The 27803-nt window shown below is 50.7% G+C and overlaps 1 protein-coding gene across 5 annotated transcripts in view; it reads left to right on the top strand.

Moving 5' to 3' along the window:
* ITPKB (inositol-trisphosphate 3-kinase B) overlaps nucleotides 1-27803 on the top strand; it is a 100054-nt gene that overhangs the window by 52933 nt on the left and 19318 nt on the right. The window contains exon 3 of one of the 5 annotated variants that reach the window (XM_082393241.1): nucleotides 4432-4608. The exons of the other annotated variants lie outside the window; for them this stretch is intronic. Coding sequence (XP_082249367.1) covers nucleotides 4432-4479 — 48 coding nt within the window. The 3' untranslated portion in view covers nucleotides 4480-4608. Of the gene's footprint in view, nucleotides 1-4431; nucleotides 4609-27803 lie in introns of those variants that run through there. 5 annotated transcript variants of the gene reach the window in all.

Here is a 27803-nt window from a genome sequence, read left to right as displayed (position 1 = left end):
TCTTATTGGTGAACGAGGGTAATTTAGTCCCTGCATCGCCTGCCTCACAGGTCTGTTTTGAGCATCATATGACATAATATATGCAGAAGAGCTCCATCAACTCTGCGGATGTGGAGGAAGAGAGGAGAGGAAAAGGAGACATCATCATGTTGGCAGCAGGGTCTTTTATGCTGGGCTGCTCAGAGCATGAATGGGGAACTGTTGTTCCAGAGTGGGATTCCCCCCTTCCTCTCTGCCTTTGGACACCTGTCACAGATTCCCAAGCTCTGTCTCTTCCACCCAGGTCTGCACACGTTTGTACAGGACAGGTGGCAGTTTGCTGTGGTATGGCTGCCCCCCTGGGGCCTGGCTCCCCTCGGAGCGTCATGATGTCATGGCATCAAGTAGGAGGGAGGGAGGAGGCGTGGGTCCCTGGGCGGACAGACTTGTCCTGGGCAGAGCTGCCTCGGGTGACATAACCCAGGGTGACACAATCCAGTCTGATGGCCACCCACTTTGGGAGGTAGAGCTGTAGCCAAATGCATTTGGCTTCTCCCCCGAGTACACCCCTCCTCCTGAGGCTGAACGTGGAAGTGAAAAGGGGACTGGAGGTGGGGAACCAAAGTGGGAGGTGTCCTGGAGGCTTGGAGGGCTGCCCTGCCTGTCTCCCACGCCACTTCCGAGCTTCATGGAGCTCCTCCCCAAAGAGGTATGACTCTCACTCACTCAAGGGGGCCCCGCTGAAGAGTGCCGTCAGCCCACGGCATCCCTTCTCTTCACACCAAGTGCGAGTTAATCCTAGGTGGTTTGTTAACAGTCAGGGCATCACCTACCGAGGACCTAATACGTGCCAGGCAGTGTCCTAGTACAGCTAGTCCTTAAAACAGCCCTGTGAGGGAAGTATTATTATTAACACCCCCACTTTACAGACCAGGAAACTAAGGCTCAGAACCATTAAGCGGCTTGGCCTGGGTCACACAGTGGGCAGCATGCTGGAGCTAGGGTTCTGATTTCTGCTTGCCTGGCTCTGAAACCTATGCTCTACCTTGCCAACTCACCTTCACTGCTGGTCCAACAGAAGTCCTCAGGAACCCCGAATGGCTTGCTGAATGTTACTTCTGTTTTCCCAGCCCTTTGGGGCCACTATGACCAAACACTAGCCCAGTGGTTCTTCCGTAGGCTGCACACTGGAAACGTGGGAGCGTTAACCAATCCCGATGCCAGACTGCAGTCCAAACCAAACAAGTCAGACTCTCTGGGAGTGGGACCCAGGCAACAACGGTTGTCATGCTCCCAGGAGATGCTGTGCAGCCAGGAGTGAGGACCACTGCACTCGCCCACCAGGCCTCTAGCCGGCGGTGCTCCTTTGAATAACGGAAGTTAGATGGTGGCAGCTGCCTGGGATCCTTCAGGAGGCCAAGAAATTCTTCAGCCCGCCCTTTAGGTGGCCCACCTCCATGGCTGCTACACTCTTTCCAGGTAGCTCTGCCACTGACTTTTTATTTAATGGTGTCAGATAGCCTATAAGCTTTTATTTTTTTTATTTATTTATTTTTGGCTGCGTTGGGTCTTTGTTGCGCTGCACGCGGGCAGCGTGGTGAGGAGCACAGGCTCTAGGCGTGCAGGCTTCAGTAGTTGTGGCTCGCGGGCTCTAGCGCGCAGGCTCAGTAGTTGTGGTGCACGGGCTTAGTTGCTCCGCGGCATGTGGGATCTTCCCAGACCAGGGCTCAACCCGTGTCCCCTGCACTGGCAGGCTGATTCTTAACCACTGAGCTGCCAGGGAAGTCCCAGCCTATAAGCTTTATAAGCAGCATGAGAAACTCCCAGTCTGGGTTTCTCAAGACAGATGTGGGAATGAAGGTATTTGTTTTGAAGAGGGAGGTGAGGTACTGTCAGGAGAACTGTGTCCTGCAGGGATGCCAAAAAGATGGCCAGCTAGTAGACCTGCATTCACTCCCTTTTTCAGCACTGGGGTTGATGCATGTAAATGTTGCAGGTGGGAAAGGATAAGCACAGATCCAAATCTGTACAATGCAAAAATATGCAAATTGGGTTTTAAAATAAAATACTATATTTAATTTTTAAATCAAATCTTCTACCTTGATGAAGGTGCCCCAGGCAATTGCAGGAAGGCAGCCTGACATCTAGCAGACCTGGGTTAGATCTGGGCTCTGGATTTATCAAAATTTCTACACTTACTCACTCTGTGCCCTTGCCAGGGTGGCAGATAAGCCTGAGAGAATGGACACAGTCTCTCTCACACAGTGCCAAGCACAGAACGCACACCCGACGCACATGAATTCTTTCCCCTTCCTTCTCTGCCCCATTTTAAAGACGGGGATGTCTGCTGCTCTGCAGTAGTAAACCTGCTAGTCAACCTAATGTTAAGTGAAGTAAAACCCCTCAAGAGCAGAAGGCCTGGTCTAGGCAGGATCCACAGGCTGGGAAGAAAGGAGCTATTTGGCTTCTCCGTGGGAACTGGCAACAGCCCACCACACAAGTGTTAGATCTTCTCTCAAGACCACCCGGTCTGACATGGTAAAAGAAAGCGGATGGTTAATTTTCTGACCAAGGTGCTCAGCTGAAAGGTCACCGGAGGTGGCACTAATAATTCTGCCATCCCTGGTGAATTTTGGTTTCAGAGGACAGTACCTCTCAAAGGCACTGTCAAGCACAATGACTTCACCTCACAGGCTGACCATTTCCTGTTTGCGGACATTTTCTCAGCATATGAAGAAACACACCCACCTAGCCATCACAAGGCGCGCGCGCGCGCGTGTGTGTGTTGGAGTGTGGTGTGGTCTTGCATTCACCCAGCATGAGGTGGAACATTCTTCCCTGTTTATCGCAGGGACAGGCTAGCTCTCTTATGTCCAGTGGGCTTCAAGGCAAGAGGGTAGCATAAATCCCTGTGATGAGAGAAGGCATTTAAAATGTCTCCTGGACAACAGTTCCTGGCTTAAGTTCCCTTGATCTGACTTTTCTTTGGCTTGAGTTGCCTCCCAGCTAAGCTGAAAAGCCTGGGTCCCCTTTTTGCTTCCTCCCCAGATTGTGAGACTTTGCTTTCCTTTTTAATACAAATCGTGGATAACTTAATACAATTAATCACGGTAAAGTCACCTGTCCAGTAACTCGTCCACCCGCTGTTCTTAGACGAGGACCCTGAAACGTTCAGCCTTATCTCTTTAGGGGAAGAGTTTCTGTTCCTCCTGTCGGTACTCAGCTGCCCTCGGGCTTTCCTGCCTTCCACCTCGCGGCCAAAAGGGATTTAGAACCTCAAATCTCAAAGGAATGCGAATTAAATTTCCAGAAGAGTGGCGCTCTTTCCGGGTCGCGCTGATTTGGGCGGCTCGTGATCCCAGTGCGCCGGTCCCTGCGCTCCGGCCCCGCCCTCCCGCGCTCCGGCCCCGCCCCCACACGCTCCGGCCCCGCCCTCCAGCGCCGCGACTCTTCAAGGCAGGGGCGGGGCTGCGGTCACGTGGTCGGCGTGAGGCTGGGAGGCTCGGCCTTCTGACTTTCGGGTTAAATTTCAGCCCCCTGCTGGGGCCAGGGCTGCCGGGAGTTGACTTCCCGCTCAGAGATGTGTCTTAGGCTTGGAGGTGGTCTCCGTAAACACGTTAGAGGCGTAGACGCGGGGCCAAGGTGCCCATATCAGTAGGAAAACAACAGGTTGTCAGGGGCTTTTCGCATTTCTCTTTCTCCCACGCCTGGCATCGCGTTAACTCTTGTCAGGTTTCTGCCTGGGTGGGAGTGAGGGCAGTTCACAGTGGTGAAGAGGGATATTTCTGAAGTCAGATTCTTTCTTAACCCTGTCTCCAGCAAAATATAATATGGAACAGTAACGTTTAAGTTTCTTGAAAACGTTATACGTCCGTTGTAGACAATTGGATAAATCCAGAAAACTATAAAGAAATGAAAATCACCTATACTTATCGTGTTAGACATTTTAAAGCATTTAAAAAAATATTGCTTTCATACTGTCAAAATGCAATTTTAAGTATACTCTTTTGGGTTACTCTGATAAGGTACAAATTTTCCATTCTCTTATCTGCTTTCTCTCTTAAAAATCACTTCAAAAGGGAAGCAGAATATTAATGCAGGTCAGTAACCACAATTTGGCCTTTTTTGAGATTATCCCAAGACCACGGAATTTCAGAGCCAGCTATTGTTTTTGAGTTTATGTGGTTAATCCTTCCGGTTTGTGGACTGAGACTCAGAAGTGACATGACAAGCTTGGGGTTGCCGAATTAGCTGCAGATCTCCCCGAACTCCAAGAGCACGGAATAGGACAACTCATTTTCAGGTTGGAAATCTAAAATAAGAAAGGCAGAGAAGGGTACAGGGGAAGTAGGCAGTCAAGTTAGAGAGGGACAATTTTCTTTGGAATTTTGATACATTCTAATTTCTTTTTACAAATGGAAATAAAATGACATTTTCTAAAATTCTAAATAGATGCTGTCCCCATTGGAAGAAAACACCAGCAAGAAGATGGATACATAGAGAGGCAGAGGTCTCTGTCTTAGAGAGGCACCCATTTCTTTGGGATACATGGCCGTATCTATGAAGAAGTCAGTCCCCAAATCCGCTAGCCAAAGTCCTGACAGCTGTGTGCTTTCTCCTGCTGGTCTGTCCTCTGGGCTGCCACCATTCTCCATTCGCCCATTACTAGCACCTTCTCTGGGGCCTGCCCCTTGGGGATGCTCCACTTCCTGGCATCCGCTCTGTGCCTGCCCTGTTTCTCTTGCTGGGAGAATTAATTGACACTCCTCGTCACTTCCTGGGAGGCCTCGCTCTTCACACAGGAAACCTCTTTCTTGAGAGCAGCCTAGAGTAAGCCTCATGTGAACAGGGTTGTCAAGACCATGTAAAAACCCAACCAAAGCCTTAGCCCAGCTTGGCTCTTTTTGGAATAGATAATTCACTCTTTTTCTCTCTGACTGGGACGGTAATGATAATAAAAATGGACACCTATGAGACTGGAAGGAAGGGGGCAGGGCACAATCATTGAAAGAATGACACAACCGTTAAGAAGAACAGGATACCACAAAAACTGGTTAGAACCTACTAGGCCCAAAATGGTAGAAGATTTGACTTCCAGTAGACCTTGAGCCTCATTATCCACTCATTGTAATACATCAGCATATGCTAAATGACACACCCACAGGTGCCGGGACAGTTCCAAGGCAGACCATAAAAGGCCAAAATGTGGGTGGTGCCCAATTCCTAGAAATTCCCACCCCTTCTCCAGTATAGTTAGAATATTCCTCCCACTCGTTAGCCTATGAAATTACTCAGCCCATAAAAACTAACCACCCCACACCTCGGGGCCTTTTGAGATAGACCGGAATGCATTCTGTCTGTGAAAGGTGTTTCTCCCAGTTCCCTTTCCAAGACCCCAACCCCATGCCCTGGGACGGCCTACACTCTGTCTATGGAGTAGGTATCTCTCTAAATAAACCTGTTTTCACTTAACTATGGCTTGCTCTTGAATTCTTTCCTGCACGAAGCCAAGGACCCTCACTTGGCGGCCCATCCTGGAGACTCACACGAGACCTGAGCCATGACTATCCTCTCGCACCCCATTTATTCCTACAACACCTAGAGAGCATTTAATGCTATCTCAATGTGTCCCATGCTCATTTCACAGATGAGGAAACGGATGGGGCACAGACAGGCTTACCTGGAGTCATAGGGCTAGTAAATGGCAGAGCCAGAATTCACACTTGGCCTGGCTCCAGAGATCATGTTTCTAACCACTAGACTAGACTAATTGGTTTCCTACAGGGGCTCAGCCCTTTCCCTGTGTGACAGCATACTATAAGAGGTCTGCAGCCATCTGCGCAGAGATTTTATTTTCTTCTCTCCTGAGCCAGAGTCTGAGGTCTTGAACACTAGGTAGAAGCCTTGGTTCCTATGCTCTGTCCTAAGTTTGCATGGCAGCCAGTTTTCATTTTGTGTCATTTTCTTTTCTTTCCAACAGGCCATTTTTGTCATGTTTAATAACTAATTGTCATATAGTAACTGGTTCTTTTGTAAAATTTTTCATAGCAATAATGTTAGAAAAATAATCTTTGTCAGCTTCTATGTCCTGGTTTGGGTTTGGACAAGTGTAGATGTGTGACCAGAGAGCATATTCTGGAATTGGACAAATCTGTTTAAATCTAGATCACCACTGACTGGCAACATATCTTTTTAAAAAATTCCTTCATTTGATGTTCAAGTAATGCCTATACAAGCTTGTTATAGCAAGTGAAATAATATAAGTGACATACCCGTACAGGCGGGATAATACATCACAAGATATATAAAAGTGAAGTTAGTCATCTCCCCCTTCAACGCTGTCCCTCTTCATCAGTGTTAGGCACTTTCTTCTCCTGGGCAATTTACTTAGCCTCTCCAAGCTTGTTTTCTTGTCTGTAATGCGAGCATGATGCCCCACTTTGTGAAGGACTGAGCGTGATTTATGTAGAAGGTTCTCTTTATTTATTTAAGATTTTTTTGATGTGGACCATTTTTCAAGTCTGTGTTGAATTTGTTACGATATTGCTTCTGTTTTATGTTTTGATTTTTTGGCTGCGAGGCATGTGGGATCTTAGCTCTCCGACCAGGGATCGAACCCGCACCCCCTGCATTGGAAGGTGAAGTCTTAACCACTGGACTGCCAGGGAAGTCCCTAGAAGGTTCTCTTCAAATGGTAGTTGTTTGTGGAACCAAAAAAAAAGATACAAAGGAATTTATTTACAAAACAGGAATAGATTCACAGACACAGAAAACAAACTTATGGTTACCACAGGGGAAAGCGGGGGTGGGAAGGGGGATAAATTAGGAGTATGGGATTAACAGATACACACTACTATATATAAAATAGATAAACAACAAGGTCCTACTGTATAGCACAGGGAACTATATTCACTATCTTGTAATAACCTATAATGGAAAAGAGTCTGAAAAAGAATAGATATATATGTATAACTGAATCACTTTTCTATACACCTGAAACATTGTAAATCAACTATACTTCAATAAAAATAAATAAATAAAATGGTAGTTGTTATGTAGTGGGAACATATGTCCATTAGGGCTGCAGTAAGTTGCGTTTTTGCTGTGGAAAGAGGGGTTCGCCAGCTTTCCCACTCGCTCTTGTTTTTCCAGGCTCCTCCGTCTTGCAGCCTCTGGCACAGCCCGGAGCTCAGGCGAGTGGGCAGCGGCGGCTGGTGACTCCCAGCGAGGCCCAGAAGGCGGGTGGGAGAGCTCACCTCTCCCACCTCGAGCCCCAGCCAGAACTCTGGGTCTGAGTTCCAGGCCTTCTGATCCTGGGGCTGGGCTTGTCTGAGATCCAGATGAGGTTAGAGAACTAAGGAGGAAGGAGAGACAGCCTTAACGCCCCCTCCCTCCCCCTCAAACCTCAAGCAGCAGCTCATGCTTCTCTCCTGCACACACACCTCTTCCTGCCTTCTCCACCTTGACGCCCAGGTCTCTCCCCAGCCTGGTGGCATCTTGCCTGGTGCTAATAATAGAGAGGGGTAAATCTGCCAGGCAGTGTATTCAGCAGGCTGTCCCAGCTCTGCTCTTTCACCGTGATCCTGGCAAACTTGCTGGGCTGACTTGGTAAATAGCCTTTGTGAGCAGAATAAGCCTTTGTGTGTCCTGGAAACTCCTGCTGTCCCTCCCTGAGGGCACCGCCCTCCTGGAAGTGTGACGGGGATGCCTTTGGCCTGGAGATCTTAGGGAAACCTAGTTTCAAATAGCCCTAGACTTCCAGCCCAGCTGGGGTCTGGGAAGGGAGGGCTTGCAGGTTTGGCCAAGTTGCTGCCCCAGGTGCTGGGGGAAGAAGTGGGAAGGCGGGGTGTGTGTGTGTGTGTGTGTGTGTGTGTGTGTAAATGTGAGGAGGCTACGCCGCATAGTTCTACCTGAAAGGCAACACAATATTCTTATGGTAGTCCTTTTCAAGTCTCTAAAGCAGAAATCAGAGTGAAAGAAGAAAAGTAAAAGATCTACAGTTTTCCTATTTAAAAAAATCCCCAAAGCCTACTATCCAGTTCATGTGGTGGTTTTTGTAACTTGCTTGTATGAACTTCTTTAGAAATTGTTGAAGCATCCCTCCGGGCAGCTACCTTAAATTCTTGTTAAATGAATGTAGGATATATGTCCATTAATGGATTCAATAAAACACTTCCAGATTTGGGGGTTATTCTCCAGGCACTTTTGCTAGGTAATACCTCGCACTTGGATGATGTTTTGTGGTTTGCAAAGCACTTTCACATCTGTTTTCTCACTTAGTTGTCACAATAACCTTGGGAGCCAGGCAGGGCATGTCTTGTTATTATCCCTGTTTCACAGATAAGGAAGCCAAGGTTTTGGAGGGTTCAGTGGCCTGCTCAAGGTCACACGGGGGGGCGGAGAGGGCCCTGGAGCTCAGGCTTTCCTTAACTGGCCTGCCTCCCACTGAGATGAAACAGCAGGATGGTTCCTGGGACCCAAGATCTGGGGGTGGGGTGGGGGTGTTCTTGGATTAAATTAATTCACAGTTCTTTTAAAAATAAATTTATTTTTGGCTGCATTTGGTCTTTGTTGCCGTGCGCGGGCTTTCTTTGGTTGCGGCGAACGGGGGCTACTCTTCGTTGTGGTGTGCAGGCTTCTCATTGCGGTGGCTTCTCCTGTTGCGGAGCATGGGCTCTAGGCACGCGGGCTTCAGTAGTTGCGGCGCGCGGGCTCAGTAGTTATGGCTTGCGGGCTCTAGAGCGCAGGCTCAGTAGTCGTGGCGCACGGGCTTAGTTGCTGTGCGGCATGCGGGATCTTCCCGGACCAGGGCTCGAACCCGTGTCCCCTGCATTGGCAGGCAGATTCTTAACCACTGTGCCACCAGGGAAGTCCCACAGTTCTTTATGAACTTTATGTGTGGACCTGCTGGTTGTGGCTTTTCTTCATTAGAATTTGCACGTAAACAAAGATGGCTGACTTTTACTGTGCCAGACCCAGCCTGCTTTTGCACCGTGCACAGTGGCGTGGATTAGCCTGGGGGTGTCCATGATTCTTTTTTCTGCATTGCTTCACACATCAGAATTGCCCTGCAGGTAATCGTGAGTTAAAAGACCATACACAAAGGCATCAGGCAGCAGCCAGATGTGCATTTTAATAAATGGAAAATATGACTCCGAACTGGGGCCACTCTGACCCACCAAGCAGGCAAATTAGCCATTGAGGATGAAGTCTTTGTCTTTGGATTGATTGTAGAAGATGTGGGAGCAGGGGCCCAGGGTCAGGTAGTTTTGTTTATTTTTCCCCACTTTTTCTGTTTGGTCTTGCTTAGATCCTCTGACCAGACTCCATAGGATATTCTACCAAAATTCTGCAGAACTGTGGGCAGAATAATAAACAAGGCTCAGAAGGATGAGTTGGGCAGGTACTCAAGTGGAAATGTAGCTGAGGGGATGAGTTGGAGGAGCTAGAGATCAGCACTCAGGAAAGCTTTGTAAAGATTTGAATCTTGTTGATGGTAACAGCCTGCATTGGCATAGCACGTTGGAGTGTCCTTTATGCCTTCACCTTTATGCCTTATTCCATATCAATCTCACAACAGCCAAGGATGTGAGCAGAGCAGTCAATAATATCCCCGTTTTATAGAGGAAGTAGAAACCGAGAAGCAGGGAGGTTGAGTAATTTGCCCAAGGTTCCACAACTAGTAAATGGCAGAGCTGGGACTAAACCCGGGTCTTCTGACCCTTGCTTAGTTGAGTGTTCTTTCCAGGCTTCTTCCCCTTCTCCTCCCCTCAGCTGCCCAGGGGGTCCTGGCCGTCCGTCTGCTTAGAGGTAAGGGAAGTGATAGTGAGAATTTTTCCAGTGCTGAGATGTTTCTGGAAAAAAGTGGACCTGTGTCTGTGTCCTAATCTGTGCTTTTTAAGGTTTAGGGTAATAGGACTGAGTCTTAGACACTCAGCTCTGGAGAGTGCTGTGCAAGCGTTTCCAAGTGTGGCCGGTTTCTTGCACGCTGCTAGTGGAAAGTAGTAAGAGTTCCATTTTCCTGTTTCAAGCGAGCATTTCCCCCTTGGGGTTATAGTAACCACTTCCTCTTCAGCACCCAGTGGAACATGGTAAACACCAGTTACAGAAGAGTATTCCCTTCTGAGAGCCTCATCGGGTTCCTTTTTTTCCTCTTGTCTTCAGATACACACACAGGGCTGTGAAGGATAGGTCCCTTTCCCCTCTGATGCAGGGTTTTCGGAACACAGAAAACCCACACACAAGTCAGATGCAGGTCTGCCGAGGTGCTTTGTCATCCTGCTTCATTTTGGAGGGAACTGGGTTGGAGGCAACTTAGTAGGAATACGGAGCCGTTAATTATCGGGGGTGGAGGGGGACACACTGCATCACATCGCAGACTCGATGGTCAGGGTGTTAGGAAGGATAAGGAACAGACCCTGCAGTGGTTCTTTTGAAAGTGGCAAAGGGAGCAGAGCAGGACTTGGTGGTTAGGTAATGATGAAAAGGAAGCAAATAGGGATTCTAGAGAAATTAAAAGGGTGTGGGGAATATAAGGAAAGGGTCAGTAAAGGATGAGTAAAATGTCTGAAGAGAGACTGTTGATTTTAGATATTTTTAAAGTACTTTAATACTGAAAAAAAAATTGTAATTGCTGGTTTGGGGTTACAAGAACTTCTGAACCCACCCCAGTCTTTCTTAGAGCTTTGAAGACCGTGAAATCCCATCACCAGAAAATGCTTATGATGTAGATCACCCTGATCACCCCTGACTTTGGAGGGTGGCAACTGAGATTGACCAGGAAGTGGAGGAGTTTGAGGCATGTGTGGGCTGTAAAACCTCCTGACTCTGTCCTCCAATTATGCAGTAACTGAGCCAAAGGAGGGGGAAAAAAAGTAAAGCCACTCTTTGTGTGTTTGTGCTTAATCTTTATGCGTTATTAAATAGAACAATAAAAGAGCAGATCTCCGAGCCTATCTGGGAGAGATGTCTCTGCAGAACAAGAAGGAGCTTCCTGCAACTCTGGCAGGGTTGCAGGACAGTCCAGATATAGAAACTTCAATTGCATACAGGCTTGTAACGTTTCTCACTTTGTGCAGATAGATAATAAAGCTGAAAGGCCAAGAAACAAAACTATATGACGTGTATCTAATGTATATGATGTGTATTATGTATCCATCTATAGCTATGCTATACTCTGTACTGTACAGGCTCCAGAAGACCTATCAAATATTTCCATATGTCTAGAGAATTTAGGAGGATCCCCTGATAGGTAGGAGTTGAGACTCTGGCTACGGGGTGGGTGTTGGCCGACCTGGTTACTAGTACCGCCCCCGGTTGCTGTGCTTGTGTTTAGACTGACCGAGGCCTCTGTGTTGGCCTTCCTCACATCATCTCCACTCCTGAGCAAGACTGAACCTGTTTCCACAATTTCTCCAATGCATCCCTTTTTTAAAAAATGGGAATATCTAGAAGAAGATTCTTGTCGTTACACTTGGTACAGTTTAAAGCATGTTCTCCACTTGTCAGAAGCAGGATTCTGGTTAGGAAGGGCCAGTGTTCTGAACGTGGTGGGGATTTCTCATCACTGGAATTGGGGGACAGAAACCGAGTGCAGACTCTGTACCGGGGACCTGCTTCCTGTTTGTCCGCCCAAGTTCACACCTCTCTTAGGAGCTGCAGTCTGGAGTGAGATTATTGCACCCCTAATCAAACGTGGAATTCCTTCCAGGCTTCACCTCCCACCGAGGCCCACCCAGGGCAGCACCCCTCACCTGCCCACAGACAGGCTCTTATCTCTGGCACAGGATTCCTTCCCACTTCCCTGTTGTCTGTTTCCCAAGGTCTTTGGAAGCCCCTACTTTGAACAGGGATCTCGCCTCCAGGCTAGAGTGGGCATGTGAAGGAGCTGTGCTCTCACACCCAGAGACCAACAGTCATGGTCCAAAGCAGAGAGCTGTTGGTTTTTTCAAAAGTCTATCTTCCTCTCTTACCTGGACGATTACAGCAGCCTCAAAACTGATCTCTCTTCTCTGCCCTGCTTTCTCTTCCCCAGGTCTGCTCTTCACAGGCTGAGTGAGCCTGCTTTAGACACTCCTCTCCCAAAACCCTCCAGTGCCTTCCTGTCTCACTCACATAAAATCCAAGATCCTCAGTGCAGCCTGAAGAGCTCTGCCTGAGTGGACCTGGTTTCACTTCACGCCCCTCTTTGCTCACTCCATTCGGCCACTCTGTTGCTCTTGCTGGCCTTTGAACCTGCCCAGCACGCCCTATCTCAGGCCTCTGTACTTGGCTGTTCCCTTGGCCAGGACCAGGAGGTGTGCAGGGCTCAGGCCCTCACCTCCTGCAGGAAGGGCTTCCCTCTCAGCGCCCAGCCCAGACGGCACAGCCTCCCCCTGCCCTCGGCCATACCCTTTCTCCACCTCCCGTTCTCTTTCTTCAAAACACTTGCTGCCATCCAAGGTACTGTGCATGTATTTATATGATGTACTATTTATATATTTATGCCTTTTTCTACTTGGAAGGGAGGGGCTTTGCTGTGTCCACTGCTGCGTCCCCCGTGCCTAGGACCCTGCATGTGGTAGGTACTCTATAAATATTTGTCCAAAGGCCAGCAAAGAAATGCATCCACAAGCTGTAGCATTTGTGGAGCTCTTGCTTGGGTGTCGTGTTTGTAGCAAGGGGCACAAAGATGAATCTCATAGCCCTGCTCGTTGCACAACCTTGATCTCTTCTCTGTGGGGGGGTTTCACACATAATTCTGTTCCCCACTCCTGTTCTTGCCTGTGCTTTTTGAATATTGGGAAGGCCACTCACCATGTGCTTCTAGTTTGTTATCCTCTGCTAATGTTTCTGGGCTTCCAGAGTTCCACGGGGTCCCATTCAGGGAACAGGGTTCAGTCTCGACCTTGAGGAGCCTACCCAGAGGGGAAGGAAGGCTGCTTCTCCCTCAGATGAAGAGGCGTTTTGGAGGGGGCTGTGTTCTCAGATCAGATGCAGGGAGAAGCACTGAAGGTGCTGGAGGAGATACGGCAGCAGCGGATTCATGTCGCCTGTTTTGTGTGTGTGTGTGTGAGATCCGTACATTTTTTTAAATTGTAAAAGCAGACTAACCACACGCAGACATTTAAAAAATAAAGCAAAAGGGCCTATAACCGTACTATCAGCATAACCCTAAAATCTTAACTAAATCTATTGATTCTGTTGATTATTAATTGGTTACTTTATATTCCATCTTAATTCAAAAAGGTTTGAGGATGCTTACAAACATATGTAGTGCAATAGAATATAATAAATAGCTAAGAAATCAGAGCAAAGGGTTAAATAAGTTTATGGAAGTCAGTATAAATTTAATATGCAGAAATGCGTACTAATGCACCTATTCATATAAATTGGTATATTTCTTCCTGGCCTTTGTTTGTTTGTTTGTTTTTGTTTTTTTTATTTTTGGCCGCACCGCGCGGCTTGTGGGATCTTAGTTCCCCAACCAGAGATCGAACCCATGCCCTCAGCAGTGAGAGCGCAGAGTCCTAACCACTGGACTGCCAGGGAATTTCCCCCTCCTGGCCTTTTAAATGTGCACATTCTTCACAGTCTCTTCTGCTTTCGCCCCCACTTAACATTTTACCAAATTTTCCATGTTTCCTTCTAAGTCTTATTGTTCAGGACCAAATGATAAATCCCAAGGACAGACCCCTAATTTATTTAATCATTCCTCTATTGTTGGATCTTGGGTTATTTTCAATGCTATTGTTAAATAAACAATGGCCTAATTAACATCTCTGTGCTTGTAATTTTTTCCATATTTTAGAGTATTTCCTTAAGGAGATTTCCAGAGGGAAAATAATTAATGAAAAGTTCAGACATTTCTATCGCCTTTGAAACATATTCGAGGGCTGGTTTCCCCGAGGGTCCTGTGCACTTGGGGTGTCTCCAGCAGACTTCCATGGCGTCCTGCGCCTCACAATCACTTGTATTGATTATTTTTCTGTTTTTTGCTAATTTAATAGGGAAATTGTATATTGTTATTTTCATTATGTGTTTGTTGAATTTTGTGTATGTTGCCAAGTTATCTGTTGGCATCTAAGAGGTTTTTTTCACCCATTTCTTTGAGCTCTTTATGTACAGATGTGTTAACCCTTCCACCATAATGTATATTGTAAAATTTTTTTTCCAGTTTATTTGACTTTTATTTTGATTTGGGGGTTTCTTTGCCTTTGATACTTGGAAGTCTTACAGTTTGGATAGTCAAAGCTTTTGTTAATTTCCTCCGTCATTTCTACCTATTTCCCTAGAGACTGTAGTCCAAGTTCATTAGCCTGGCAGTCCAGGCCTTGGTGATCTTGGCTTGGTTCTCCTTTGCCAAAGCCTCACCTTTTGCTCTCCTCTTGAAACCTTCTTGTCAGGAAGCTGAATCAGTGGCATATCTAGCATATTTGGCACCAGGCATGGATGATTTTTTTAACACTCCTCTCTTCTGTATGACAGAGTTATTTTCAGTGATAATTAAGAGATAAAACAAATAATGAAAATGGCCAGAAAAGACTTGCAGACAGTGAAACTTTTCTCTTACTGAATTTTGTGTATATGATCATGGCAGTAAATAAAAACTGTGTGTTTGGTGGGGGGGCGGGGGATTAGTAGTGGAGAGAGCACAGCTGGACTGTTTGCTCTCAGTAAGGATAGACCCTTCTGGAGAGGAGGGCTGACAAAGAGAGGTGACAGACATACTTGTGGAACCAGCTTTGGCCTGGGTACGGAGAGACCTGGATTTTTCTCTGCTGAGCTTGTGATCTGGGCAGGTCCCTTCCCTCTGGGTATTCTCTGCGGTGATGGGACCTGCACAGTGTGGCCTGAGCTCTGGCTGCTTCTTGCTCCGATGGTCAGAGCATCACACAAGGTGCCTTTGGGGGATCTGCCTTCCTTGTGTGTCCTAGTCCCCAGGTGGCCCTGCCCTAGGTCTGCGGGAGGAAGCCGACCCACAGTGTGCCGTGCGCAGGCCAGGAGCAGCCTCTGACAGCGGGGAGGCCTGGGGGCCCACCCAGGGACAGCGGCCTGGCTCCGGGCTCTGGGGCTCTCCCTGAGGGGCTGGCCCTGGTGGCGGGACCTCATGCAGGCCTCAGAGGCTGCTGCCTCTGGTTCTTGACCTCTGCGTGAGTGTGAGGTTCCCCTTCCTGGTTTAGGAACCCCCAGCCTTCAGCCAGACTCCTGAGTGAGGGCTGGGGGTTCCGGGCAAGTCTCCCTCCTGCCTTCCCAACCAGGCTCTGAGTCTAGGGGGCTCCCAGCAGTTTAGTGTAACAGGCGCTTAATGCTTCCTGACCCTGGGAAAGTAGTGTGCTAGGGCCTAGGGGTCCAGCTGTTCGCTGCCCTCAAGGATGGCTCTCTGTAGTGGGGGTGACAGCCGGGGTACAATCAGGGGATTTGAATACACTCTAAGAGGAGCAGCAAATGCATGTACAGGGTATGAAGGAGCAGTTCTGCAGAGGAGGAGGCAATGAGCTTTTTCATGCGCTGGACGAGGGGAAGTGGGCTCTGGGGAAGGGCAAGGAGGAGGTGATAAGTGAGCATGGTTTGAGAGAATGGAGGAGAACTCTCTGGGCAGGTTAGGGGAGGGCTCTCCAGCCAGAGGGAACAGCACCAAAGGCTCAGAAGCATGAAGCAGCAGGATGTATCTTGGCGGATAGGTCAGTTTTTCTTCAGCATAGGGGGTAAAGGGGCATGGCTGGGCAGGAGCTCTTGAGAGCCCATCTGAAGGAGTTTGGTCTTTGTCCTGAAGGCTTTGGGGAAGCTATTGAATGAAGGTTTAAGGCAGGGAGGGGTCTGCTGGAATTGCTGTGATGAGCTTTACATTTTAGAAAGATCTCCAAGGCAGAGGTGTGGAGAGGGGCCTGCAGGAGGGCACACCTGGAGAACGGGAAGGCTGTCTAATCCAGGAGAGATGGGAGGAGCAAGGGGTGATGCGGATAGGGACGGGAGAGGTGTCAGGGAGGTAGAATCGGGGGCCTTTGGTGATCTCCTGGATGTCCTGGAAACACAGTACCAGAGTCTCCTTAGCTTGCCTGAGAGGAGATTCCAGGGTCCCCCACATAAGTTGTGATCTTCATAGTTCCATCAGGCCTGCTGGGTGGGAGCTACAAGGCCAGGCATTGGAGCAGGACTGTGCCCAGAGCCCCTAGAGCCCCCAGCCACCAGGAAACCAGTTGGGGGTTAGGACAAGCAGTGGGGCTCCTACCCTCTGGATGCTCTGGGAAGGAGCTGGTAATGCCAGGAGCAGTGAGCACTTGGGCTCCGCCCTCTGAGCGCCTCTGGCTTTTTGGGAGGCGCCCTGATTGGGTGGCCCATCGCTGAGTCCCCAGCCCCTAGCCACAGGCACACAGGCCATGGGATCCCATCCCGTGCTCCCTGCTCTTCTCGTTTCACAGTCACTCTCTCCCCAGCTTTCCCTCGTGCGTTGCCTTTGGGAGGACTAAAGGATGGAGGTGGGGCCAACGCATTTACCACTGACACCTCTCCTCGTCTGGGAGAAGCCCCTGGGTAGCTAGCCCTCTACCATCGAGTCTGTCATTTCGTTCTTATTTTCGGCAGGTTTGGGGGGAGAGAGAGGATGGGGCAGGGGCTTTGGCTCTGGCGTGGCGACTGTCCTGTGAAATACTCAGAGGCCGTGGGACCCTCTGGGTTTCCCCTAGCATTTGAGCGTTAAGTTTCATAGCCAGGACGTGAGGCTTCCTCCTGACCCGCTGCAGATGCCATGGCGAGTGTCACCTCTCCAAGGCTGGACCACAGCTGGCAATCCCAAGGACCAGGCACCCCCAGTTCTAAATTCTGCTCTAACTGACTTGAGGCCCATCAGAGCCTGTTCTGTTCGGCCGTGAACGAGTGATGTCCCACCTCTCTGGTGAGCAGGCGGGGCCTGGTTGGGGGGATTCAGAAGTCCCCGGTTCTATTTCAGCTCCTGTAAGCAACTACTGAGCCACCTCTTGTCTCCCCCTCCCCGGCTACTAATCCAATCATAGAGGCCAACTTTCTCTGAGTGTTTTATTTTATCCTTTAGACCTAAACGGCCATCTCACCTGGCCTGTGGGGTGGGCGGGTGCTCAAAGCACTTCTCTTGTTTCCCCACGCCATCCTCCCTACGGTCTGAGAGGCGGGGGAGGTTCTGAGCACTGTCTGCAGATGGAGAGACAGAAGCTCAGGGAAGGAGGTGACTTGTCCATGTTACATGGCAGTGATTGGCCTGCTTACGACCAGTTGGGGTCCTAAGGCCGTCCTTGGCACTCCGTCCCCTTCATCTGTCCTCGAATGCCATCGGGGGCCGGACAGGTGATGCATATGAACAGGGCCTGGTGACAGGGGGCGGAAGGCCCGTCTCAAGGTGTGCAGTTCAGCTGCAGCCCACAGACGGTCGCTACCGGGAATGTGGGCCCCGTATTTCAAAGAACGCTGGAGATCTGGATGTTTGTGTGAAATGTCCCGATTTTTAAGTGTTGGCAACTAATTTAGAACAACAAAAAAAATTGTTGCCAAAGAAAATAAGTCTGCTGGCCACTGGCCGGAAACTCAGCCCTGCATCACTGGTCACTAAGTGACTTTCCTCTGGGTCTGATTCAGGGTTGAGGGGGAGCTCCACTGACTGACTTCCCCGGCGAAGGGCAGGGGAGAACTGAGCTTGGGAAGTAAGGGAAGAGGAAACGGCCCCAGGAGCTGCCAGCCCATCCGCGTCATGCTGGCCAAGCACCGTGTACACAGCTCAGCCGCCTGCATTCCCAGGGCAAATACTTTCCATTTTCCTCTTGGGTCACCCTGAATTCTGGGGTTCTTTGGAGGTTTATCGCCTCACTTCCTTTTCTAGAGATTGAAATGACGATGGCTTGAAAATATTTTCTTCATTTGGGTTTTTCCTTGGTGACCTCATTCAGAGACAGATGTGCCCTAATAATAGCATCGAAAGTTGAGGGGAATAAATCAGCCAGCTGGTTCTGTTCCCTAGAAGTGATCTTACAGTTCCTAAATGTGGACCGTCCCCAGAGACCCGGGGTGGGGGCGGAGCCTGCGACAGGGCCACGGTCATTGTGAGACTCCGGAGTGTCCCTCTCTCTGGGACAGAGTCCCTGTGGCTCTGTTCACCCAGGAGGGCAGCTCTCACGTCTCGTCCGGGCTCCCAGCTTAGCTGCCGGTCTCCCAGCACACGGCAGCTGGACATCGCAAAGGTTTGCACTTGTCACGGATTGGCAGACAGAGCGCTCACTCTGCTCCTGCCTTTTCCCTGTGCACAGAGGCCCGGAGCTTGGTGACACCTAAACCCAGTCTGTCTCAAGTAGCCCAGTCCTCCAAAGGGTCTGTCCAGTTCCTTTGGTTCAGGGCCACTGGCCGGAAGGACCCTCAGTCTTTAAGCCCCTTCCTCAGCCCCTCCCATTCCAGAATACATTTTCCAGACAACCCGCTCGCATCTCTCAATAACGTTTCACTTCCTCTAACTCAGTAGGAAGGGGATGAAACACATCTGAGAGAACCAGAAGCCTTCCGTAAGCTGCACAGGCAAGAGGGGGACTTCTGTGGGTCAAGCTTTGAGGTGGAGGGTGGTGTGTACCTGAGGTAGAAAAGGTACCATCCATATGCAGGTGCTGATGCTGGGTTGTGGGTTAGCTTCTCTTTAAATCCGAGGGAGAGGACGGGAGAGACTGCAGCGGAAGCCGGCTTTGCCCATCTCTTAACACAGGAGATCCCCACCACAGTGCTGTGAAGGTCTGTCCCCGTGTAATTACCCCAAGAGCTGCTGTAAAATACCTCAATATAAAATGAATGTTAATGCATTGTAGCCTAAAGCCAAAAAGTGATGGAAACAGTGATGGGGTGTCCTTGCTTCCAGGGTGTGGGAGACCCCCTTGCAGTTGGGCATGCAGGCTGCCAGGGATAGGGGTTGGGGCAGGAGCCCCAGGTCTGTCCCCTGATTGGGACCCAAGCCTGGCTGAGCCCCTTGGCCCCTGCTGCTCAGGGAATGAGAGGTGAGTCCGCTGCCTGTTTCTCAGGGCCCCGGGTGGCTCCTGCTACACAGGAAAGTGCTAAGTAAGCACTCGGGGCCCCAGCTGACAGAGATGCACGGGGACGGGCGATGAGTCAATCTGTTTATGAAAATCACACATACCGACACGGACGTCAGGATGACCCCCCCCCCCGGGGTCATCTCACAGCTGCGCTCTGAGAGCTGACGAGTCTTGCTCATACTTGGGGGTTCACTGGTGTGTCTTTTTGGCCTCCAGCAGTCTACACATGAACAGATGCATGACCGCCTCACTGAGACAGGCCTGTGCCCTGAACAGCCCTGGTCGGGAGAGGGAGGCCGGGTGACTCAGAGCTGGTGTCAGAGCTGTACCTCAGCCTCTGGTGGGCAGGGCTGCAGCAGCTGGGTTTCTGAGCCTCTGCGAGTCTGCCTTCCCATTTGCTGAGCACCGTTTAGCCACAGGCAAATCAGTGTAATCTGTCAGAAATATGAATTGCACCAGTATGTCTTGCTGGGAAATATTTTCTAAATATAGCTAAATATTTGATACTGCACATGATTTGTTCTCATGTGGTATTCATGCTCTTCCTGAAAAGTTTCCTTGTTAGAAATTCCTTTGGTGGGAGTTCCCCCCAAGTCTGACTTTGGAGTTAGTCCAGAATAAGCCCCTTACCAAATCCCTTACAAGTGCTTTCTGGGTTCTCCGAAACTACTTAAAAGGTAGTATTTTGTCTGTGAATGTTCTTAGCCTAGAGAAGTAAACTTTCAGCAAGCTGGAGATTGAGGAAATCTTGTCCCTTCTACTATATACACAGTAGGATCCTTAGGTTCTCAAATTTACAACCAGAAGATTTTCAATCTCAGGGAATCTCGGAGAAAATACAGGAGCTCCTAACACAGGAGAAGCTTGTTTCCATAAGCTGGGCTGTGCTTGTAAGAGTGGGGGGCAGAGAAGAAGACTTTTCTGATTCTTCCTCATTTTGCAGAAAACTTCCTTTCAGATTGCTGGCTTAATTTAAATGTCATCTTCCAGCATGGGATGAAGCAGTCTGTTTCCACATGGGCCACCTGTCAGAGCCCATGGGTCCTGTTGCTGGGTTGAGCCTCCCTGGGAACAGGCAGAGTTACTTCCTTCAGACTTCGGGTCCATGGGGTGGACTGGGGCAGTGGGAGGGGAGGGTCTGCAGGAAACAGAAGGACCGCTGGTGGCTTCCGTGCGAGGCCACCTCCTTACGTGCTGCCTCTCACACCCATCCTAGAAGGGCTCCTGGGCGTTCTGGACTTCCAGAAAGTCTCTGTTTAAGGCCAGCCCCCAGCTCCTCCAGTGTTCATTTCATGGCAAGGAATCGGCTTGTTACTGGGGACCCACTGCCTGCCATCTGTGGCCTTCACCCTCTGCCCTTTCCTCTTGGAAAAGTGGCCCCTGAAGGCCAGGGCTGGGATAGAGGAGGAGGTGATCAGACCCTGCTGCTAATTCTGCTGAGCCAACGCAGAGTCCCCTCCTGTGTGTTTCATCCCACAGACAGTCTCATGCCCTCAGGGGGCTTACAGACCAGACTGGACACATGAGAGGTTTGTAGGGTAGGTGGTATTCCCATTTTACAGATAAGGAGGAAACTGAAACTCAGAGAGGTTTGGTAACTTGCCTAATACCACCAGCCAAGAATAACAGGATCTAAACCTAGGTTTATCCGGCTATAAGTTTACATGTTACAAATGACCAGTGAGGTAGCCTAGCAGAGTGATGGAGAGCTTGGACCCTGGAGCCAGACTGCCTGGGTTCAAATCTTGGCTTTGCCACTTACCATGTGTAGAACCTTGGGCAAGTTGCTTAATCTCTCTGTGCCTCAGTGTCCCCATCTGTAAAATGGGCTAATGAGATGACCTGTGTGACAGGTTGAGATATTTGTATCATGCATACATAATACTTATCAAGCACTTGGCATTGTGTCTGGCTCTAGAAGACAGTCGAGACATATCACCTATTTATTACTAGAACAGCCCACATGCTATTGGCTCCACCCCACTGCCCGCCTGGCCTTACGTCTTGGGAGCCGAGAAGGAGGGATTGAGCTGGAGGAGCTGTGTTGGGGCTTGGGGGTGTCATGACTGGCCCCTGTGAGGAAGTCGCCCAGGAGGGGCACTGGGGGTGCTCAGCCGTCCCAGGCCTTCAGTGCCAATTGTCTGTTGACCAGTAAAGACCTTCAGTAAATTTCCACCCTCTGTAACTCGGCCTTGTTTTTTGCATTTTAACCAAAGTAAAAATAAAATCTCTGGGGAGGGGTGGACGAAGCGAAGGGAGGGAAGGGACCTGGTGTGTGTCGCAGGGGCCGCCTCCACCAGCTGGGCAGGGCTCTGGATGCCCTTTCCCAGAGGAAAGGCTGAGCCTTTCTGTCCTCTGAGCTTTGTCCATTAGGAAGTCGGCTGCTAGAGGCTGCCATTCCCCATCCCCCAGGGCTCTTCCTCAGCCCCCTGGCCACTCCCTGTTTCCTGCAATTGTTGGCTCCCCCCAACCTCTGCTCCAGCGGCCCCAGCAGGCTCCTGGTGTGAGAGGTAGGCTAGGCCCCTGCGCACCAAAGCATTTCCTTTGCTTTCAACTGCTTCCCCTCTCTCGCCTCTTTCTTCCAGCGCTCCATTATTTTTAGTTCTTAAGAGGATGAAGTCCAGGAGGAAGGAGGAGCCAAGTCTGTGACCTTCTAGATCAGAGATGGAGCATTTGCCGGGCCTTCCTGGTAGGGAGTGTTTGGAGTATTTCCATTTTGGGTGAAGGATACCTCCATTCCTTGGTAACCAAAAAAAACGCTGGTTTGGCAAGACTGTGAGCCCCTTTGTTGCCAGCTCCTGTAAAGTTAGGAAGAGGGAAGGAGGGTGGATCTGGAACAGTCATTGGGAGAAGTGCTTTCTTTGCTGGGTTGACTAACCAGAGTGAAAGAGTGACCCTCATGTGTGCATGTGAAAAGGCCCCTGGGGTCGGGGCCCGCTGTCCTGGAGCCTGGTGGTGTGTAGTGAACCCCAGGCAGATTGGACAGGAAATCCCCCCAAGTATTCCCCCTGGAGATGTCTCTGGAAAGATCCAAGCTTGGGCATGTGAGCATGAAGAGGTATGAGCTGGTTGAGGTGTATTTCAACTTTTAGGAGATGGCACGTAGCAGGGCCTGAGCCCCTGCCGTGTGATGGACCTGTAAAATTTTCGCATCGGTCACGCAGCTGGTAGTATCGTACTCCCACTGTGTGTCCAGCCTGGGGGGGCGTCCAGAAGTGTTAGGACAAATTCCCGTTCTCCAGAAGCTTACCCTCTGATGGGAGACACAGCACAGGACACAAGAATCACAAAGCTCTCAAAGCCTATCCTGCTAGGGAGGAGGATTCTTGGAATGGCCTGTGGCTGGTCTGAGAGGCTTTATGGAGAAGGTAGGGCCAGCTCACGGACTCCAGCACCATCAGCTGTGGGGACAGGTGGGATGTGGGTAAAGGAAAGGAGGGGGGAGAACACTGCAGGCAGAGCACCTGCGTGAGCGGGGACCTAGAGGTGGGGTAGGCATGGGACAAGAAGGTGACCAGCCCTGCAGGATCAGAGAGGGTGTCCGAGAACGTGTGCATAGGAGAGGAGGGTGGGCAGGTGTCTGGGGCAGCCCTCTGTCCCTGGTGGGGCCTTGATCCCGTCTGTAGGTGGTCAGGGAACTCTTGGTGGCCAGTCGGGCCAGCTGGGCCTGGGCGGACTCCTCAGGCAGGGATTCTGGATGATGGTAGGGGAGGGAGAATGGCAATGAGGGATGGACCCCTGTGTGCCGATCTGGGTGCTACCCTTGTCCCAGAAACGGGGCCTCTGGTTGCGACAGGAAGAAGGCAGCTGCTCAGGAGAGGGCAGCTAGGCAGCCGCTCAGCGTTTTCCTGGTTTTGGCCAGAATGTGCTGCTGGGAGTTCACCGACCAAGGTGGTAACCCTCAGGGAGGGCCAGCCCGAGCTGAACACTTGCATCAGGAGCTCCCGTTTTTCAACAGGAGCTCTGGGCCCTTACCGGGTCCTACGCTCCAAACCCGGAGCAGAGCAGCCCTCTGACCCCACCAGGAGTGGAGAGGACGGAGCACCCACCCTGAGAACACAGAGCTGGTTCCTGCCTCTCACGCCCTCAGCAGCCAAGGGGTCCAGGCCTGCAGGGGCTGGTGAGGGCCCGCCGTCCTCATTCTCCTGCCCTAGAGCAGCCACTGACGCTGTGGGAGGTACGTCGCCCACCTCACTGCCCTCAGCGTGATTCCGACCACCTGTGGGTGGGTTCCCTGCAGGACAGGTGAGGAAACGCTGTGCCAGCCGTAGACTCTGAACCACTCATCTTGTGGGAACACCATGTGGGGTGGGGAGAGAGGTAGGGATGAAATTCAACATTACTCAGGTCTTTCTCAAAGAGTGTTTCTGCATTCAGTTTTTAGGGGAGTTTCCTTGTTTGTTAAAGGGGAAAGACGGTTAGTCTTAAAATCCAGATTCTTATTTTTAGCCAGAGCTACCTGCCCTGCCAAGTCCTTGGGCTTTGTTTCTCCTACCCTTGGTGTTTTGGTTTTGAAAGGCCTTCCCTCCTCCGCTCCAGGCTCCCAGCTCACTTTGGCAGGGGTGGGTCTGGCCCCAGCCAGGTTTCTAACCAGGCCTCCAGGACGGAGCTATTGAGCCAGGGGCCCCTACCTGCCTGGGCTTGCACCCAGCTGCTGTCACAGGAGGGCCCTGCCAGGGCGAATACAATGAACAAAGTTGGCTTGCCTTGGCTCTGCCTCCTGGGAGAAGCACAGTCTTTTCCCCAGCGAAGGAAAGAACGATCACTAGGGAAACCCAAACTGCTTTTTTAGAAAGACCAAAAGAAGAAAAGAAGGAAGAAAAAAGCATTTTTTTTCCAAACATGGATAACTCAATGCCTTTTGCTCAGACTTCTGCAAGGCCAGAACAAAGGCACTGACACAGAATGAACTTTCCCGGGCAGGGGCGTCTTCACCCACTTTCAGCACTTTGTTAATGTGTCTTCCCAAAGTGGGTGTCAGTGAGGCTGTTCTGGGAACCACTTGGAAAGGAGGGCAAGGCGGGTCATTATTCAGGCCTGCCCCATCTGAAAGGTCACTCTTTTGACAAAGCGCTTGCTGTTTATCTGAGGCTATTTTTTAACTGGAGGAGAGACGATGGGGGCCCAGTTACCCTGTTGGCTGAAACAAAACAAAATCCTCGGAGCAAACCAGGAAGCTGTGTGACCTTGAGCAAGTTACTTAACCTCTCTGAACATGTTTCATCATTTGCAGAATGTAGATAAGTATCAGTGCTGTGAGTGAGGATTACATGAAATATTAGAATAGTACCTAGCAACATGTTAGGCATTTAATGTGTGATTTCTCTGCCTCTTTCCCCGGACAAGCCAGCTTATCACCACTAACCAGCACATACACACAGGCATCATATACACATGCACACGTGTGCAGCAAGGCAAAGGATTCTGGCAGTATTGCTTTGGAGAGTTATACGGTCCAGAGATAATTTCCCTTTTCTGATATTTTAGAGATTTCCCTTCATCTCTTTCACTCAAAAAAAAAGGATACTCTTTATAATTATCTAAAAATAAAAGTTTGGCAAGTGATCTAACTATTTAAATAAAAAGGGAAGTACTGGAGAAAAAAGTAGAATATTGGGGGAACAGCTCAGATGGGAAAGGGGTTAAGAAGAGTGTGTAAACCCTCTGTGTAAAATGAAATCCGTTCTGCAGTCTTACTATTTATTATGTTCTTCGCTGGTGCCTAGCAGAGTTCCACATGTGTGAAATGGCGTTCTTTGGGGAACTCTTCTTTCTCCTTTTAGCAACTTTACTGACCTTCTGAACCAGAAACTGGTGTCGAGGCACCTGGACGCCGGTCGGCTCTGCTCTCCCTGAGTCACAGAGCTCGAGGCCCCAGGAGCCGCCCTGTGTGTTCCTAGTTGCCATGAACATCCAAAGGGAAGCTTTGTAAGCAATTAACCACACAATTAGCTCATCTTCTTGCCACTGGCAATGATTGACCCTCTGGAAGTGCCCAGCGGATTTTTGCCAGTCTCCTATGCCTTGGAGGAGAAAACTGTTTCAATTAAAACAAACAAACAAAAAACAGACACAGAAGTACAAACAAAGTGAACATCTAAGGTTCACCTGTCCAATGACGGTATACAGAGCACCTGTGTACATGTGTACCACCTTATCAGTTCTCTCGGAGCTGATAGAGTGTGCATCAGGGCAAGTGTGTTGTTATCGTGCCCAGTTTACAGGTGAGAACGCTGAGGTCGGAGAGGTTCAAAGGCTTGCTCACAGCTGCAGCCAGGAGGTGGCAGAGCAAGGGATCGTTCTAGCTCCAAAGCCTGGGTCGTGTGCTGTCTTCTGGAAGCAAAATCCAACGCTGTGGCCTGCCTCAGAGGCAGAGGATTTTAAACACGCTCGAGACGGAGGGGAAGGGTGCGTTGCTTCAGCCTGAGTTTGCAGGGCGCAAAGAGTGGCAAGCTTGGCAAAGCCAGCGGGAAGGGAAGCTGCAGGAAGGGCCGGCTGCCTTGGGTAAAGTGGGATTGTGGGGAACTGTCTTCAGGAGGCCTGCTTCTCCAGACAGGAGGCAGCGCAGGCACTGCTGGGGCCGACAAGAGGGGAGCAGAGCCCGCAGCACCCTGGAAACTTCAGCTTACTCCGGGAGGCTCTGACCAGGTTCCCGACGGGTGATGTTGGATTTGGTCTCCCTCCTCCTGAGCCGGGCGGGGCTTGGCTCAGCCTGCAGGCCTAGCTGACTGGCCGTGGTGGCCTCTCCAGGACCCGCGGCAGGGGGTTGCCAAGGATCTGGTGGAGCTAGGTGCTGGGGGTCCTGGCTGTCGGGAGGGTACACTCGCCCAGAGGAGAGCTGGGGCGCAGGTGTGCCCCGGGCACTGTGGGAGCACCCAGGAGGGACGGCTCCGTCCCTCCAGCAGAGGAAGGGCCTCCGGGGCCTCTGAGCTGCCTAGGGGGTTAGCGGAGTCCTTTGCCTCCGCGCCCGTGCTTGCGAAAGAAAAATCCCTGGTGGCGGAAGGTGTCACCCTTGCGGTGCCTGAGGGTGGGTGAGGAGGGGTACATGCAGCGAGCCAGGAGTCACCTGCAGAATCTCATGGGCCTGAGAGAACATGTGTTTACTGAACTGCAAATACCTCCGTGTGTGGATGGGGGAGGAGACCTAGGGCTGCAGACATCCTAGGGCATGTGAGGCAGTCCTCCAGCAAAGGAACAGCTGGCCCCCATGTCACTGCCCCTTCTGGGCTGTGCATGTCATGCAGCTGATCCTGATGACAGCTAAAGCGTCCTGTGAGTGGGGTGGCTAGAGGCCCCCAGCCTCGGCTCTGGGTCCCTGCTTCCCCGCCTTCCTCCTCCTCCTCCTCCTCCTCATCTCCACCAGTCCTTTTTGCCTGTGTGATGGAAGACAAAGGCCTGCCTTTGAGGTCATCCACTTAGCCCTTTTATTTAAGGCAGTGTTCCCTGCAGCACGAGGCAGATGACTGGCTGGGGGAAGCAGCCAGAGGGTGGCGTTTATGCAGGAGCCATTAGCATCCCTGGGAGGCTTGGAGTCTGGTTTAGATAAACACAGAATCAGAGACGCTGCCCAGGCTTCCTCCCTTGGGCCCCACTGGCCAGTGGACCGTTTCCGCGCTGGGCTCTCAAGGGCTCTGGGTGAGTCCAGGCCAGAGGGATGAGGAGCTGCCTTCCTCGCCAGGGCTGCCCCGAGCGCTCTGAGGCTCTGCGTGCTGAGTGGAGAGGTCGCCACACATTGGTATCGGCCGTTAGGGAGTAGATGCACATCTGCTGTGTGAGGCCAGAAGTCTTTGGGCAAAGAGGAGGAGGGAAAAGTGAGAGCCCCGAGCCTTCCAAAGGCACCAGTGGCTGGAGAGGGCTCAGCTGGGGTTGGCCAGGTTCTGAAACTCCCTTTCCAGGTGACTTCTGTCACCTCAAGCTTGAAGAGGGTTGGGGTTTTGTTGTTACTAGGCTTTTCTCCTGCTACAAATCCCTCTCCACATTCTCTGAATATTTTAGCTCCTGTCAAGTCAGGTATGAAGGGAGGGAACTGCCCAGAGCAGTTTCAGAGCACCAGACGTCTCCAGCCACTCTGAGTCTTAAAGGACCAACCTTCGCTCCTCAGGTCTGGCTATTTTCTGATCCTTCTGAACTTCTCTGAGTGAATTAGGGCCCTACCTTTTCCTGTGCAGCCAAAGTAGAGAACATGACCCCACCTCTTACAGAGCGAGGTCAGGGCTGTAACAAACATCAGCAGAAGGCCCTGCCCTGCACTCAAGTAGAAAACAGAGCGAAACCAAAATCAGTGCTGATTTAACCCAGGAGTGCAGTCCTCTAGGGATTTGTGGAGCTGGGTCATCCAAGCCCATAAACCTGAGGTGTTACCTGAAAAACCTCACTTCTGGTCTGCAGTTGGCTTACACCCAGCACAGAATCAAGGTGAGAGCTGTGTGTCGTCAGCCCACCCTGTGGCTCCTTCCCTGCTCAAGAGGCAGTCAGCTTTGTGGGGCTTGCCTTTCCCTTGAAGTGCCGCCCAAGAACATCCCAAGTGTAAAATTCCAGCCACAGTATAGGAGCGATTAGCTGGTCTGATCTGACTCATGGGAGAGCCTTGTGTCACCTGGTAGCTAAGCTGGAAGTGGCACCTGCCCAGCCCCGGAATGAGGCCTGTCTGGGGTTTTGATGGCCAGCTGTGGAGCCTCTCCCAAAGGCTCTGGGCGCCTCTGCTGAAGAAGCAGCCAGAAGGCCCCCTACCCCAGAGCACTGTCCTGCCAGCCCAGCTCCCGGGCTGCTCAGGGGAACCTCCCTGAAGAAATCTCCTTGTCCTTC

Source organism: Balaenoptera borealis (assembly GCF_965194805.1).
Source record: "Balaenoptera borealis genome assembly, chromosome: 1".
In the NCBI taxonomy this organism is placed as follows: Eukaryota; Metazoa; Chordata; class Mammalia; order Artiodactyla; family Balaenopteridae; genus Balaenoptera; species Balaenoptera borealis.
This window is presented reverse-complemented; position numbering and strand designations above follow the sequence as displayed.